The sequence below is a fragment of the Mesoplodon mirus genome, assembly GCF_964341445.2.
Source record: "Mesoplodon mirus genome assembly, chromosome: 2".
NCBI classification, from domain to species: Eukaryota; Metazoa; Chordata; class Mammalia; order Artiodactyla; family Ziphiidae; genus Mesoplodon; species Mesoplodon mirus.
Genome location: NC_138977.1, coordinates 195,255,628 through 195,270,437, shown reverse-complemented (window position 1 = coordinate 195,270,437; position 14,810 = coordinate 195,255,628). Strand labels below are relative to the sequence as shown.

At 41.4% G+C, this 14,810-nt stretch overlaps 1 protein-coding gene across 1 annotated transcript; it reads left to right on the top strand.

Annotated features, from left to right (window-relative positions):
• The first annotated feature begins 8,709 nt into the window (after positions 1 to 8,709).
• On the top strand, positions 8,710 to 13,275 carry PPP1R3C (protein phosphatase 1 regulatory subunit 3C). The gene is made up of 2 exons (XM_082636483.1): positions 8,710 to 8,791; positions 10,823 to 13,275. Exons 1-2 carry the CDS (start codon positions 8,778 to 8,780, stop codon positions 11,760 to 11,762), a joined length of 954 nt encoding a protein of 317 aa, XP_082492609.1. The 5' UTR covers positions 8,710 to 8,777; the 3' UTR covers positions 11,763 to 13,275.
• The last annotated feature ends 1,535 nt before the right edge of the window (positions 13,276 to 14,810 follow it).

Below are 14,810 nucleotides of genomic sequence, written 5' to 3'. Positions count from 1 at the left end.
TTTGCAAACTATATATCTAATAAAGTAGTTGTATCCAGAATATATAAATAACTCTTTCAGCTCAATAATAAGACGTCAAAGAACACACTGACAATACAAATTCTGGCAAAGATGTGGAGAAGCCAGAGCTCTCAAATCTTCCTGGTGGGAATAAAAAATAGCACAGCAACTTTGGAAAACAGTTTGGCATTTTTATAGACTTAAACATACATTTATCAGATGATTCAGCAATTTCACGCTCAGAAATTTACTCAAGGGACTGAAAGCATTTGTCCACACAAAGGCCTATACCTAAATTTTTATAGCATATTTATTTATAATAGCACAAAACTGGAAATAAAAAGTCTAAAAGTCCATCCACTGGTGAATGGATAAACAGATTGTGGTACACCCATACAGTGGAATACTATTCTGCAGTAAGAAAAACCAAACTACTGATACATGCAACAATATGGATGAATTTCAAAAGCACTATGTAGAGTGATAAGACAACTCACAAAAGCCTACAAACTGTATGACTTTAGAACATGATATTCTACTTACCAGAACAAAGTCTGACACTCTTTAAAAGATGGCAGTGAAATCTAGTCACTTGAAGCTTAAAATTATAGCATTCAGCATCCAATAAAAAACCACTAGGCATGCCAAGAAGAAGGAAACTGTGACCTGTAACCAGGAAAAAATAAAGGTCAATAGAAATAGATCCAGAAATGATAAGGATGATAAAATTAGCAGACTAGGATGTTAAAACAGCTACTATAATTATGTTCAAGTATTTAAAGGAAAACATGAAGACAGTGAGGAGAGAAATTGAAGATACAAAGAAAAAAACCAAACAAACCAAACTCCAACAAATGGAACTTCTAGAGATGAAAAATATGACATCTGAAATGAAAAATTCACTAGATGGATTAACAACAGGTTAAACATTGCAGAAGAAAAGATAATCACTTAAGTGATTAGGTGCTGGTGAGCATGTGGAGAAAAGAGAACACTTGTGCACTGTTGGTGGAATATAAATTAGTGCAGCCAGTATGGAAAACAGTATAGAGGTTCCTTGAAAAATTAAAAATAGAACTATCATACCATACAATCCAGCAATTCCACTTCTGGGTGTTTTTCCAAAGAAAACAAAAACATGAATTCAAAAAGATATATACATCCTTATGTTCATTGCAACATTATTTATTTATTTATTTAAACATCTTTATTGGAGTATAATTGCTTTACAATGGTGTGTTAGTTTTTGTTTTATAACAAAGTGAATCAGTTATACATATACACATGTTCCCATATCTCTTCCCTCTTGTGTCTCCCTCCCTCCCACCCTTTCTATCCCACCCCTCTAGGTGGTCACAAAGCACCAAGCTGATCTCCCTGTGTTATGTGGCTGCTTCCCAAGAGCTATCTGTTTTACATTTGGTAGTGGACATATGTCCATGCCACTCTCTCACTTTGTCCCAGCTTACCCTTCCCCCTCCCCATGTCCTCAAGACTCAGCTAAGGTTAGATCTTGGCACTGAAGCCTGACTCCATCACTTGACAGTTGCGAACCCTACTGTAGTCATTCAGTCTTCCTGAGTCTCAGTTTCCCCATCTGTTAGATGGAATAATAATAAGATTGGCTTCACAGGGTTTTAATGAAGATGAAATGAAATAAAGGATGTGAAGGCATTTAAAAAGTTGAAGGATTACTCACATGCAAAATGTTACTGCTCAAATGCTGCCCCTGTAATCTTTACCAATCAAATCTTGCATTTCTGTGTGTAGCTTGCAAAATAAGAACCTCTTCCAAAATCAACCATAGAGAAGACTACTTCCATAAATAGTGTCAAAACTTTGGATATGGGGGTGGGGCAGGAGGGAAGCAATCATCTTTTGTCCTCTTTTAAGCCATAGTCTTCTGTTTTTCTCTTTAATAACACTTAATTTAAAAGATGCATCATAGGGAATTCCCTGGAGGTCCAGTGGTTAGGACTCTGTGCAGGGGACACGGGTTTGATCCCTGATCAGGGAACTAAGATCCTGAAAGCTGTGTGGCATGGCTAAATAAATAAATAAATAAATAAATAAATAAATAAATAAAGTGCTTATTCTTTAAAAAAAAAAAAGCATTATATTGTATCAGTACTGTAGCCAGTGATTATATCATAAAATACATGAAAGGACCTAAAAGAGTGTTGAATATGTAGTTTGTTCTTAATAATCTTAATTTTCTTTTTTTCTGTCACTTCTTCTGAAAGGAAAAACTTCCCTTTTAATCACTAATTGTCTGGGCTCCAAAAACTCTGTGACAGCCAGAGCTCAATTCTGTATGCAGGAAAGCAAGACTTAATGCTTTTTTGTGCAACATTATTACTTTCAACTACAGGAGGTGGTTTTTTGACAGGAGAAATGAGGGAATTTTTAAGTGTTTTGTCCTCCTATTGGTGATCTCAAATAATTGCCGATTTTACTGAGTGACTTAAAAGTTTCACTGTTGTTCAGTTAAAAAATATTAATACCTTACTAATAGAGAGTAAAACAAGGATTGGAGAAAGTTGGCTTTGAAATGAGTTTTTAAAGCTGTGGTTGGTATTCTAGAGGATTTATTATACTTCAGACAAATATTAAAGCCCTAGTGAAATGAGTTGTCTCAGTAGGTTTTGGAAAATTATTCACCTTCCCCAACTTCCCCCAGTTGGAACTTTCCACCAAGTCAGAGAGGGCATGTAGCAAGTAAACAGCAAGAGTTCTCTGATAGACACAAAGCCATCTGTGTCTTAGAACAAATTTGCTTTTTCCCTCCATGGTTCAGGGAGGTACTATAGCATAGCTTAAAAGAAGGGTCTGAAGAGTTTTAAACATCTATTGGAACAAGTAGTTATGAACAGTTATGTCCAGAGCTGGGGGTGGTGTTTGTGATGTGATGTGTTTGTGTGTGTGCGTGGGGAATGGATGGGTAGAGAAGTTTAATTTTGTCACATAAGAAAGGAAGTGTGGTACCTTGTAAATGAGGGATCTGTATTCAGTTTGGATTCCTTCTGCCAAAACTCCTCTAATAGCCATAGTTGGCAGTGGAGTCCAAAAGCCAGTTTACACAGCAGAAAAATACCTGTCTTTAGACAAATTAGCCTGGTGAGTAGAGTGGTTAGAGAGTACCTGCGTCTCACAGGCTTTAAGTTTGCAACAAAGAATCAGAATGCAAATTCACAATGATTCAGCATGCTAAGATTTAGCAAAATATGGGACTGAAACTAAAGGAGGGTATCTTGGCCCAGACAGAGCCATGAGAACAAGCACAGAGCATCAGACCCACCCGGCATGACAAACCCAGTCAGCCATGCCCAGGAAGGGTCTTCTCCAGGGAGGAGGAACTGGAGATGGAGAAGGACAGGATTTTAGGGTGTTCGTTGTGTCATTTCTCTCTTACTGACTGGATTCACTGATTGTCCCAATACTTTTTCTCTTTCCCATAGCCCTGAGTTAAAAAGAAAACTCTCCAAGTCACAAAAATTACAGTGCCCAGAGCATGTTGAACCAGCAGTACCCTTGCAGAATTCCCTATGGAGGTGTCTATTGGTGTACGTTGCCATGTCCTCAAAGCACATTCATCCCTCTCCATAGAGGCATAAATTGAAAACAGTTTCCTGTACACATCTGTCCATTCCACCCCTCCCAATGGACAGCCAGTTGCCCATTTATTGAATAATCCATTTTTTCCTCTTCCATTATTAGACATGCCCACCCGTATCATAAATTAAATTCTCTGATGTAAGAATGTCTGTGCATGGACTCTAATCTCACTGATCTGACTCTTTATTCATACACCAATACTAACTTTTTAAAACACTCTAAATTTATAATAAATTTTACGCTGATAGGGCTAGTACATCCTCATTATTCTTTTTCAAAATATTCCTTCTTCCCAATTTGATTTTTCCTATGCTGATGTTTCATATGAACTTTAGTACATTTTGGGTAGTTCCTGTTTATTCCCTCTCCCATCCTCCATAATATTCACATCAAAACCTTTTAAAAAGCCCTTCTATAGTGGTTTAAAGTTTTCTTCATAGGTCCTTTCTAACTTCTACTTTTCTTCACCCTAATCCTTCAATGAATATGGAGAAACTGCAGAAACTTGAAGATGTAACTAGCAATGTTAGAGAATGGTTTCACCCCTCCAGTCAGATTATTATTTAATTCTTTGCTAATTTCCTTTTGTATCACTCAGATCTCCTACTTTGTTCAAGATAGTCCAGGGAATTTTAAAAAAATATAAACGTAAAGGGTCTCTCTCCTTTGATCCTTCCCTGCTATTCCCCCAGCCTGAATCCTCACCTCTAACAAACCGCTCTCCTTGCTGTTACCCTGCATATCCTGGCCCTCATTGGCCATCCTGGCCCCTGGAGGCCTCTCCTTTTTCTAACGTCCTGAAGCACATATAGCAAAGGTGCATTATGTTCACATGACCCATTTACCACTCAGCCAACCTGGTATGGTTACTGGTCTTTTAACCTCTGTGTCCATCTTCCCAATAGATTATTAGAGAGGTTAAGTGTATCACCCTTTTTTGTTCCCCCTCCCTTCTCCTTCCTCTTCACCTCACCTGAGATACTCTACATGTCTCAGGTGGTGTCTTGCACTTTCTTTAACCACTTACTCTTGGTAGCAACAACTGTGCATTCACAACTGCACCCAGATTGTTCTCTTACAGGGATGTTTTAAAATTAGAGATTTTTTTAAACTAAAAAAATCCATGCAGTGAAAATGATACTGAAAATTCTTTCAGTGCAACCAGAATGGCCAATAGTATAGTCTACTCAGCAACACTTTTAATTCCTTCTCTTATCCTCTGGGAATATGTTCTTTGAATAGAATTGTGGGCTGCTGTACCATTTCAATTGTGATCTCATTTTCTCTCTCTTTGGTTGAGCCATACTAGCTGGATTCTTATCATCTAAATGCCCTAAAGATGATACTCCACCATAGGTAAATTCTTGACAATTCCCAAGTCTCACTTCCTCCTTAAAGCTTCCATCTGTATTCCTCAGGGAGCCCTCCCCTTTCTGAAGCTCCCTGGCCTTCTACAGACCATCTTTTTTGGTCTTGGTGGGTACCAGTGTGGTGCTTGTTCTTTTCAGAGCAACTCATACACTTGGAGCATGGACTCTAGAGGGTTTTGAAACCTGATCTTGTCATCTACTAGCTACATGATCTTGGACAAGTTACTTAAACTCCCAGACCTCCTCAGTTTCCTCATCTTGAAATGTGGATAAACATCATGGTTTCGACCTACTTGGATTCTTATAAATATTACATGAGTTAATATTTATTTGTAAAGTGCTGAAAACAGCGCCTGACCCAAAGTAAGCTTATGTAAGTGTCTTTGTTTTTTTAAAAAATTACACACTCCTTCACCTAATATTGGTGTTCCCATCCAATGTGGCTAAAGAAGGCAGAAGGAGTTAGTGTAAGAGAGAGCTTACTATTCCTGGAGACATGTGAACTGGCTCCTTTCTTTATTTCAGAAATAGAAATCTCAGTTCTTTTCATCAAAACAAGCAGTTCTTAACCTCACTATTTCTACAGGGCAGGGCTTAAAGATCAGTTATAAGGTTCATCCTGTTACTACTGAGTACTGACATTTTAATATTAATAACTGTAGAGTTGAATATTCAAGCACTTTCTTGATTGGGCACTGGATATTATTCAAGCACTTTCTTGATTGGGCACTGAAAAAAATATATTCGAGCACTTTCTTGATTGGGCACTGAAAAAAAGGGCTAGGTTGGAGAAAATGAGTTGACAACCTGGGACTCTCTGCCCCCCAGGGTGTTTTTCCCACAAGGGCATGTCTGGTAATGTGTTGGACGGATGCTGGAAGAGACCCATTTGTATAAGCCACCCATCATCAGCCCCTTGCTTTGTAGCACCCTAAAATGTTCTCTGGGTATTTCATGAGTTTAAATTTGGGTCTCTATAATAAAGATTGTAGCATTCTCAAGGTCAAGGGGCTCTGGCTTATGAGTCCTTGCAACCCCTGGCATGGCTAGAAACACTGCACAGATCAAGAAGCTCTCATCAGTAGATTTATTATTAAGATGGGTAGGACAAGCAATGTTTGGATGCTGTTAAACCACAGCTGGAGAAAACCTACAAATAATAAGAAACCTCCCCACAATTCCTAATCCACCGTGTCTTCACTGGGGCAACTCATGACTAAGAACGCTGATTCCATTCCAGTCCCTCTCATCCCATGATGAAGGGCAGTAAAAGCCAGGAAGGACATAGAAATGAGGGGCCTGATTCTGCTAGGTGAAATAAGTCAGGCAGAGAAAAACAAATCCCATATGATCTCACATATATATGGAATCTAAAAAAGCTGAACTCATAGAAACAGAGAGTAGAATGGTGGTTACCAGGGGTTGGGCGTGTAGGGAAAATGGGGAGATGGTCAAAGAGTATAAACTTCTAGGCATCTAATGTACCACATGGTTAATAATACTGTATTATTATACACTTGAAAGTTGCTAAGAGAATATATCTTAAATGTTCTTACCATAAAAAGGAAACGGTAATTATGTGACTTGATGGAGGCTTTAGCTAGTGTTATGGTGGTAACTTAACATCATTTTGCAATATATCAAATCAATACCTTGTACACTCTAAACCTACATAATGTTATATGTCAATTACATCTCAATAAATCTGGTGGGGGAGAAAGAAGTGGGAGGTCTGGATCATGCAGTTTAGAAGTTTATTGAGTGTTGACTCTCCTTTGGTGAGATCCCTGTATACCTGATTTCTGTTTTAAGGAGTTTGGAGAGGTGGCTTTTATGGCATCAGTCAGCACCAGGGGGCAGAAGAGAAAGTAGCTTGAATGGAAAGAAACCCAAACTCAAAAGGACGTGAGTAGATGGTGTAAGCATGTCAAAGCTTCCAACACAGTTCTTGGCACCTAGTAGGTAGGCTATACATGTTAGTTGAATCTGAAAGTCTTAAGTCATTTAAAGATTTCTCAGTTACAGAAAAAGTCCATGTTCTTTGCAGAAAAAGTAAAAAATAAATAAAAGCAAAATGACAAAGAAAATTTTAATTACTCATAATATCACTGTCCAAAATTAAGCACTGTTAACATTTTGGTTGAGCATATTCTCTTTTCTATGAGTGCACATCTTACCCCTAAAATGGGATCACAATTTATTCTTCTTATTTTATGTTTCTCCATTAACTTTAATTGGTAATATACACTCCTTAGCTCAACATAGGATAGTTGAACACATACTGAGAAACTACACTGAGTTTTCTCGTACGCACAATATCATTTAATCCTAAGAACAACTTCACTATCTCCATTTTACAGGTGAGGGAGTTGAGGCTAGAACTTGCCTAGATTTGAAAGTGTCAGCTCCAAAGACTGTGCCCCTTCAGCTAGTTTTGGTTGGTCTGAGAGACTAGAAGATCTGCTCTTAGTTGGATGTCTCCTTTAAAAAAATCAAGCCCAAGCATTAAGTACCTTCCCCAGTGTTATTCAGTGTGAGTTTCTTTTTCTTTAATCATACCATTTTAACAATTCCACTGTTTGACAGTGATTTAAAAGACACAGGGATTTTTGTACATTTTATGTTGAACATTTTGTACATTTTAATGGACTACTGGATAACTAAGTTGAGAGCAGAACGAGGACATGGGTTTTATAAAAATAATTTGTACTAGACTTAGAAATTTAATTCTATGGTTTTAACTGATGGTCTAAAACCTCCCCAACCTGAACAAAATTCCAAAACCTCAGCGAGGGTAACTGGCCCGGGAGAATCATGAAACTTACAGTGTGATATTTTAACATTTTGGTTTTCACATCACTGCCAGAGGACGTCAGAACCGAGTCGAGGGATTTGGGTTGACCACTGGCTCTGTGGCTGACCTGCCACACAAGCGAAAAAGGCCATTTCATTTCTGGCTTTAGTTTTCTCTTCCAGGGAGAAAAACTGAAGAATAGATTGAAATACAAAGTGCCTTTTAAGTGAATGCCTTCTCACTGTCTTATAACAGGGCTAACATGGTTTATTAACAACATTAGTTAGAGAAGCAGTCTACTGTGTGGTGCATTTGTGGGTTCACCCTAACTCCAAAATATACAGCCAACTTCTGCTTGCTCAGGGAAAGGAAAGGGAGAACATGAGCCGATGCACCAAGCAGTGAACAAGATAAACATTTCAAATATATATGTTTGAAATATATTTGCGTGTATCTATATCATCTATATCTATATCTATCTATATCTATATCCACACACACACATTTGGAACAAGCCACAACGTTCTGCGCTCAGATTAACTGTATACAGAAGCCTCTAGAAGTGAAAGGCATCTCCTTCCCCGCAGCCCCGCTGTGCTGGCGCCCGGCCTGGGGCAGGTTTGCTGCATTTTCTCCTGGCCTGCACCCGCTACTTGCGCTACGGTGCTGCCTCCACGGCGCCTCGCCCGGGGTTCCTGTTAACGCGACTCAGGCCAGCTGGCCGGGGGTCTCCGAGCGCCCCCAGCGCCCCGCGAGTCCTCCGTTACCGCCGTCACGTCCCGGGCGAGGGCTCGCGCCCCAGCTGAGAGCTGGTTGGTCGCGCCTTCGAGCTCGCGGCCCGGCGATTGGTCCCAGCCGTCGGCTCACGTGGTCCCGAGCAGATAAGCGGCCTCTCGGGCGCTGCACCCGCAATCCGTCAGAGCCGCAGCCAAGCCGGGGCTGCTGGGAGCCGGGTGCGAACTCGCGCAGGCAGCGGAGTCCCGCCGCCCCTCTGCCTAATGAGCTGCACCAGGTAGGTTCCCTGTAGATTCCCCGCCCCGGAGCACAGGGAGCGCGCAGCTGCAGGGAAGTTGGGCTGCGTTTTCCTTCTGTCATCACCGCACATGAAGACCCTAGGGGAGGGCGGGTTGACTGGCTGCGGACTTGGAATCTGGCACCGGGGAGGCCTCGGAGGTGTGGAGATTTGCCCTGTGCTTCTTAGGCAGAGCTGATTTTGGTAAACGGCATCTTAAACTAGAAACTGTCCTAACGTGAGTCAGCTTGAGTTCTGATTCCCTCATGGATTCCGACCGTATCTCTTGGTCCTGCACAAATGTCTCAAGGACTCGGGCCGCTTAACTCCTGGGAATAGCACTCTGAGAGTGCTGGTTGGGTAGTTTAGCTTTGGGAATAACTACAGGACGATGTTCGCATTCCTTGGTCCTCTTTTGTTCTTCTTATGACGGTTTGCCATAGAAAACTCAGTCTCAGAGTTTGAGCAAATGATTATTTTTAAACTCTGGGGCAGGACTTAAAATTCCGGGGAAATCTCCGTATCCTTAAACTGTCTTTCTATAAGTGCAAAATATGAAAATACAAAACAAACCTCCCAAACACCCCCGCCCCCCGCAAAACTACTTAAATAGCTCCTCTAGACGTAACTTAGCAGACCTCTCTAAAAATCCTGCCTGTTCACTATTATTAGACCCACAAATATAACTTTCTCTTTCATTTGTTTGTTCTAAGTTTGTAGGTCTCCCAGAAAAATCCCAAGTCTAATAAAGTAAATTCTCTGAATGTTCTTTTATTATCCATCTTATGATAATGACCATTGGCCTTTGTGCTTAGAGCTGCTGGGAAGACAGTTACTAAAGCCAGACTGAGAAATGTCACATACAGTATACACACACCTCTTATCTGAAGGCTAGGATAGGGGAAAAATGTCCATAAGCTTGGCAATATACTCAGGGCTAAAGGCCAGAAAAAATATCTTTCTTGATGGATACTTCTTGATTTAGTATTGCGGAGCATTGTTATGTTTAAATTTTAAATAGCTTTATTATCTTTCTGGTTATAAATATCCACTGACAAAACATTAGAAAATACCAAAAAAGTACAAAGGCAAATATAGATCACCTATCACCCAGAGATAATTGTTATCTTTTTGTTGTGCTTCCTATTACACTTTTCAACATTTATAAGTTCATATATATAGCATATGTTGAAAACAGCCCCATTTTCAAGTCATCAACTTTTTCCACTTAAATGTGGACTTGACATGGATGTCTTTCTTTGTGAAATACAGATTATGTAAAGTTTTTTTTTAAGTTCACCAATTGCTGGCTTGCACTTCAGTGGGTTATTTGTGTAAAATGAGGAAGAGCATGATAATGAAAGTGCAAAGATAATCCTCTGATTCACTCTTTCTAGTCCCTCACTCTCAAAACCATTCCATGAGAGTTTTTATTGCTGTTTTTTTCTTTTCAAGTGGATTACTATACCAGAGAAGTGTAATCAATTCAATAGCAAAATCATCAAAGCAGTTGAGAGAGCACAGTGGAGAGAGAACTTTGGTTCTAGAACCTATCTGGTCATTAGATCACCTGGGAAGCTCTAAGAACATATTTACCTCCTTGGCCCCATTCGCAGAGGTTCTGCATTAGTGGCTTTAAGTCCTAGGATTCGGCATTAAAGAAAAAGGAAGAAAACCAACTCCCTAGGCCATTGTGAACAGACAGGTTTGAGAACCACTGGTCCAGAACAGACCAAATGGTTTTAGAGCTGTATTAGACATGATCCCATCCAAATCTTTTATGTCTCAGGTGGAGAAACTGAGACCCCAAGTGTTTTAACCCACGGCCTATAGCCAGTCAAGGGTAGAGCCAAACATAAGATGCACCTGTCATCACCTAATACTGTATTCCTTCACTACATATGAGAGCACCTCCTTGAAACTTACTGTGCTGACTATAACTTAGCCAACAAAAATATTACACATATATTTGGGACCAGGTGAAGTGCATTCCAGGTGCAGATGATAACCCCTCTTCTTTTTGTATTCCAGAATGATCCAGGTTTTAGATCCACGGCCTTTGACAAGTTCAGTCATGCCCGTGGATGTGGCTATGAGGCTCTGCTTGGCTCATTCCCCACCTCTGAAGAGCTTCCTGGGCCCTTATGATGACTTCCAACGAAGAAATTTTATGAACAAATTAAAGCCTCTGAAGCCGTGTCTCAACATAAAACAGGAAGCCAAAACACAGAACGACTGGAAGCCTTCACACAACCAAGCCAAGAAGCGGGTGGTGTTTGCGGACTCCAAGGGCCTCTCCCTCACCGCCATCCACGTCTTCTCGGACCTTCCGGAAGAGCCAGTGTGGGATCTCCAGTTTGACCTCTTGGACCTGAACGATATCTCCTCAGGCTTAAAACTCCACGAGGAGAAAAACTTGATTTTAGATTTCCCTCAGCCTTCAGCTGATTACTTAAGTTTTCGGAACCACTTCCAGAAGAACTCTGTCTGCCTGGAGAACTGCTCTTTGCAGGAGCGAACGGTGACGGGGACTGTGAAGGTGAAAAACATGAGCTTTGAGAAGAAGGTTCAGATCCGGATCACTTTTGATACCTGGCAGAGCTACACGGATGTGGACTGTGTCTACATGAAAAATGTGTATGGTGGCTCCGAGAGTGACACCTTCTCGTTTGCCATTGACCTACCTTCCGTCATCCCAACGAAGGAGAAAATTGAGTTCTGCATCTCGTACCATGCTAACGGGCGGGTCTTCTGGGACAACAATGAGGGTCAGAATTACAGAATTGTCCACGCGCAGTGGAAACCTGATGGAGTGCAGACGCAGAGGGCAGCCCAGGACTGCACCTTCCACCAGGTGTCCCCCAAGGCCGAGCTGGAGTCGACAGTCTTCGGCAGCCCGAGGCTGGCCAGCGGGCTCTTCCCAGAATGGCAGAGCTGGGGGAGGATGGAGAACTTGTCCTCTTACCGATGAATGAAGCAACCTAGTGGCTGGTCTTGACCTTACTCCCCATGTAATTCTAGGTCTGTGTTGCTTAATATTAGGAAGGCATTGCTACTTTCCTTCAGTAGGTTTAGCTTGGAACTTTTGAGACCTGGCTACACAAAAGATAGCCCCTTGAGGATTTAGTGTGGGGTTGTGTATGGATGCTGCTGCCCCGTTTTGCTGTGGAGGATCAAGTAACAGCCTGGAAACCCTATGTTCATAAAAGTAATACATCGTCAATGCCCTTTTCTCCTTCCCTCTCAATTCACTGGCTTTCACGTTGGGCAAGAAAAGGTTGAGGAAGGACAGTGGATGGTGACAGAAAGCTGTGTTAATGGTATGAGGAATGTCTGAAAAGTATACCCAATGGGCTCTGCAGCTCATGTCAGAGTAGGAGCGAGAGGTCTGATACTTAACTGTCGGTGAGAAAATGTAAGGTTATTTTGTGTTTTTAAGTTGGTTTTACACTTCTCTCCCAGGGAAGTAATTTGTAGAGGGGAGAGAAACATCCATTCTATGTATTCTTGTGGAGAAAAACCCAAACAAACTTTAGGAGTGTTGGGTGGTATTGGGGAAAGTGAATTATAATTCTGGGGAATCAAGATTGTACGCGAAGCCTTCTGTTCAAATGTGACTTAACAAAAATCACGATTTGGGGAAAGCTTAAGCAAATCTGGCTTTGCAGTCCTAATGGGATAAGTGATCTTGCTTGTGATCAAGGTACCATGCTTGGGTTCTCAGTATAGATGCTGCCTGACCAAAAAAACCCATGCCATCATCACTGGCCAACAACTTGTAGGGACTCTATGTCATGTCAAGGATCGCTCTTTGCCAGTGCCTTGATTAAACCAGAATGTTGTAGTTGCTTAACCCGAGTATGTGAAGGGTCCTCGGATAACCTGTGAGCGTTTGGCCTCATAAGAAGGCCCACTCTGTATGCTGGCATTCCTCCTGCAAAACTGTTGTATCTTCAAGAGTGTTGTCAGTGTACACAACTCGCATCCTTCATATTGAAGGTGACTCATTTTTCTGCCACACTTTTTCAATGTGATGTTGGAAGTGAGGATTGACACTGATTCTCAATTTAAGAATCCAGTACCTTGCACATAAAAGTAGCCATTTCTGTTTCTTGCCTGTATTATTCTTGTTATTTTAAATCTTCCTACCCATATCTTTAAAGTCAACATTTTTTTTTTAATGGATGTGAATTGTTTTGGGTGTGTTGTAATATACTTGTTTTGGAGTGTGCCTAAATCCATTCTGTAAAATCCTCAGAACAGGAGCCTCTGAATGTCTGCTTCTATCATTGTGCACGTCCACTGAGGTGTTCCGAGAATGCAGTTCATTTTAACACGTGATCTACCATGCTGGAAGCGTACTAGGGGAATAACTCTGCTATGACAATATTTGAAGTTTGGCTATAGCACCCACAATGTTTCTGCTCTAAATATTTCACTCTCCTATAGCTATCCTCTGTGGACTTCTCACTTTAAAAATAAAAATGTTTGATATAAGATCTGAGTATGTTTTCTTTCTCAAAGCCACAGTTAGTTCAATAAGAAACCATCCACTGATATTCTCCTGATTTAAGAACAACTGAGCAAGGTTAGTGTGGACCAGGAATTGGATCCACCTGAAGGTATTCACGTGGTCCCAGTCTCATTAGTGAGAATTTCCACCTCCTGACCATTGGGGCTGGGGTCCAGGGGCAGTGACTTGAGCTGCTGGGACTGTCCCCCTGACTGTGCCCATCTGTGCTGACTGCTCATCACGTGTACTCTCTGCTGGGTCAGGTTTATTTTGGGGACCACCTCTCGAGAGTCTTTGAAATGGGGGAAGGGATGGTGTGGGAAGGGCTGGAGTGGCTTCTACCTCCTGAGATCTGGCTCCCCGCTGAAGGGGCAAAGCTTGGAGCTGCATGGAGGGTGTAGGGAGGGGCAGTGGGCATCAGTCCCAGACTGAGGGGGAGCTCAGCTCCGTGGGGTATGAGGCAGCGGATCTAGGAACCGAAGTTGTAGCTTCAGTTCTTGCCTAAAATGCCAAAAATGGCTTCTGCACAGTGTAACTTAAGGGGGAATAAATGACCAGCCTAGAAAGGCCCAATTATGAAAAACAAATTTAATCATATCGTAACAGCCTCTTGATCAGAAGTTGTAAACTATAGGCCTACAGGCTGTATCTGGCTGCAGATTTTTTTTTGGATACTTTTGGTTTCTTTCTGTTTTTTTTTTTTAAACAGAATTTATTTCCAAGAGCAGACCATCAGCAGGCTACATTAAAAAAAAAAAATCTAGATTTCCTTTTTTCTCAAAAAGTTGCAAGGTCTTTCCTCATGGTGACCTGGAGTTGAGTAGCAGCTGCCCCCTTTATAGATGGGCTATACTTGCTTTTTTAAAAATTGGAGTAAAATTGCTTTATAATGTTGTGTTAGTTTCTGCTGTATAGTGAAGTGAATCAGCTATATGTATACATATATCCCCTCCCTCTTGAACCTCCCTCCCACCACCGCCCCCCCACCATCCCACCTAGGTCTTCATAGAGCCCCGAGCTGAGCTTCCTGTGCTTTATAGCATGTTCCTGCTAGTTATCTATTTTACACATGGTAGTGTATATATGTCAATTCTAATCTCCCAGTTCGTCCCACCTCCCTTTCCCCCCTCCCCCAGTCTCCACATGTCTGTTCTCTATGTCTATGTCTCTATTCCTGCCCTGCAAATAGGTATATTAACGCATATACGTGGAATCTAGAAAAATGGTACAGAGGTACTTGCTTGTTTTGTCACCCCTGCTACATTCTTTTGTGCTGTCTGCCTGACTTCTGTAGGCACTGGAGTTCATGACCCTTATTTTCTCTGGCTCTCAGTTCATGCTGATGGTTGGGGGAAGAGAATCCTCTTCCCACAGGTTGGAGAAAAATTAAATATGGGTCTGACAGGGACCTTGAAGACCATGGGGTGCAAATGTCTGCCTTTATTAAAGAAACTCAGATTCAGAGAGGGAAAGTGACTTGTTCAAGGTCCCGTGGAAGGTTGAGTC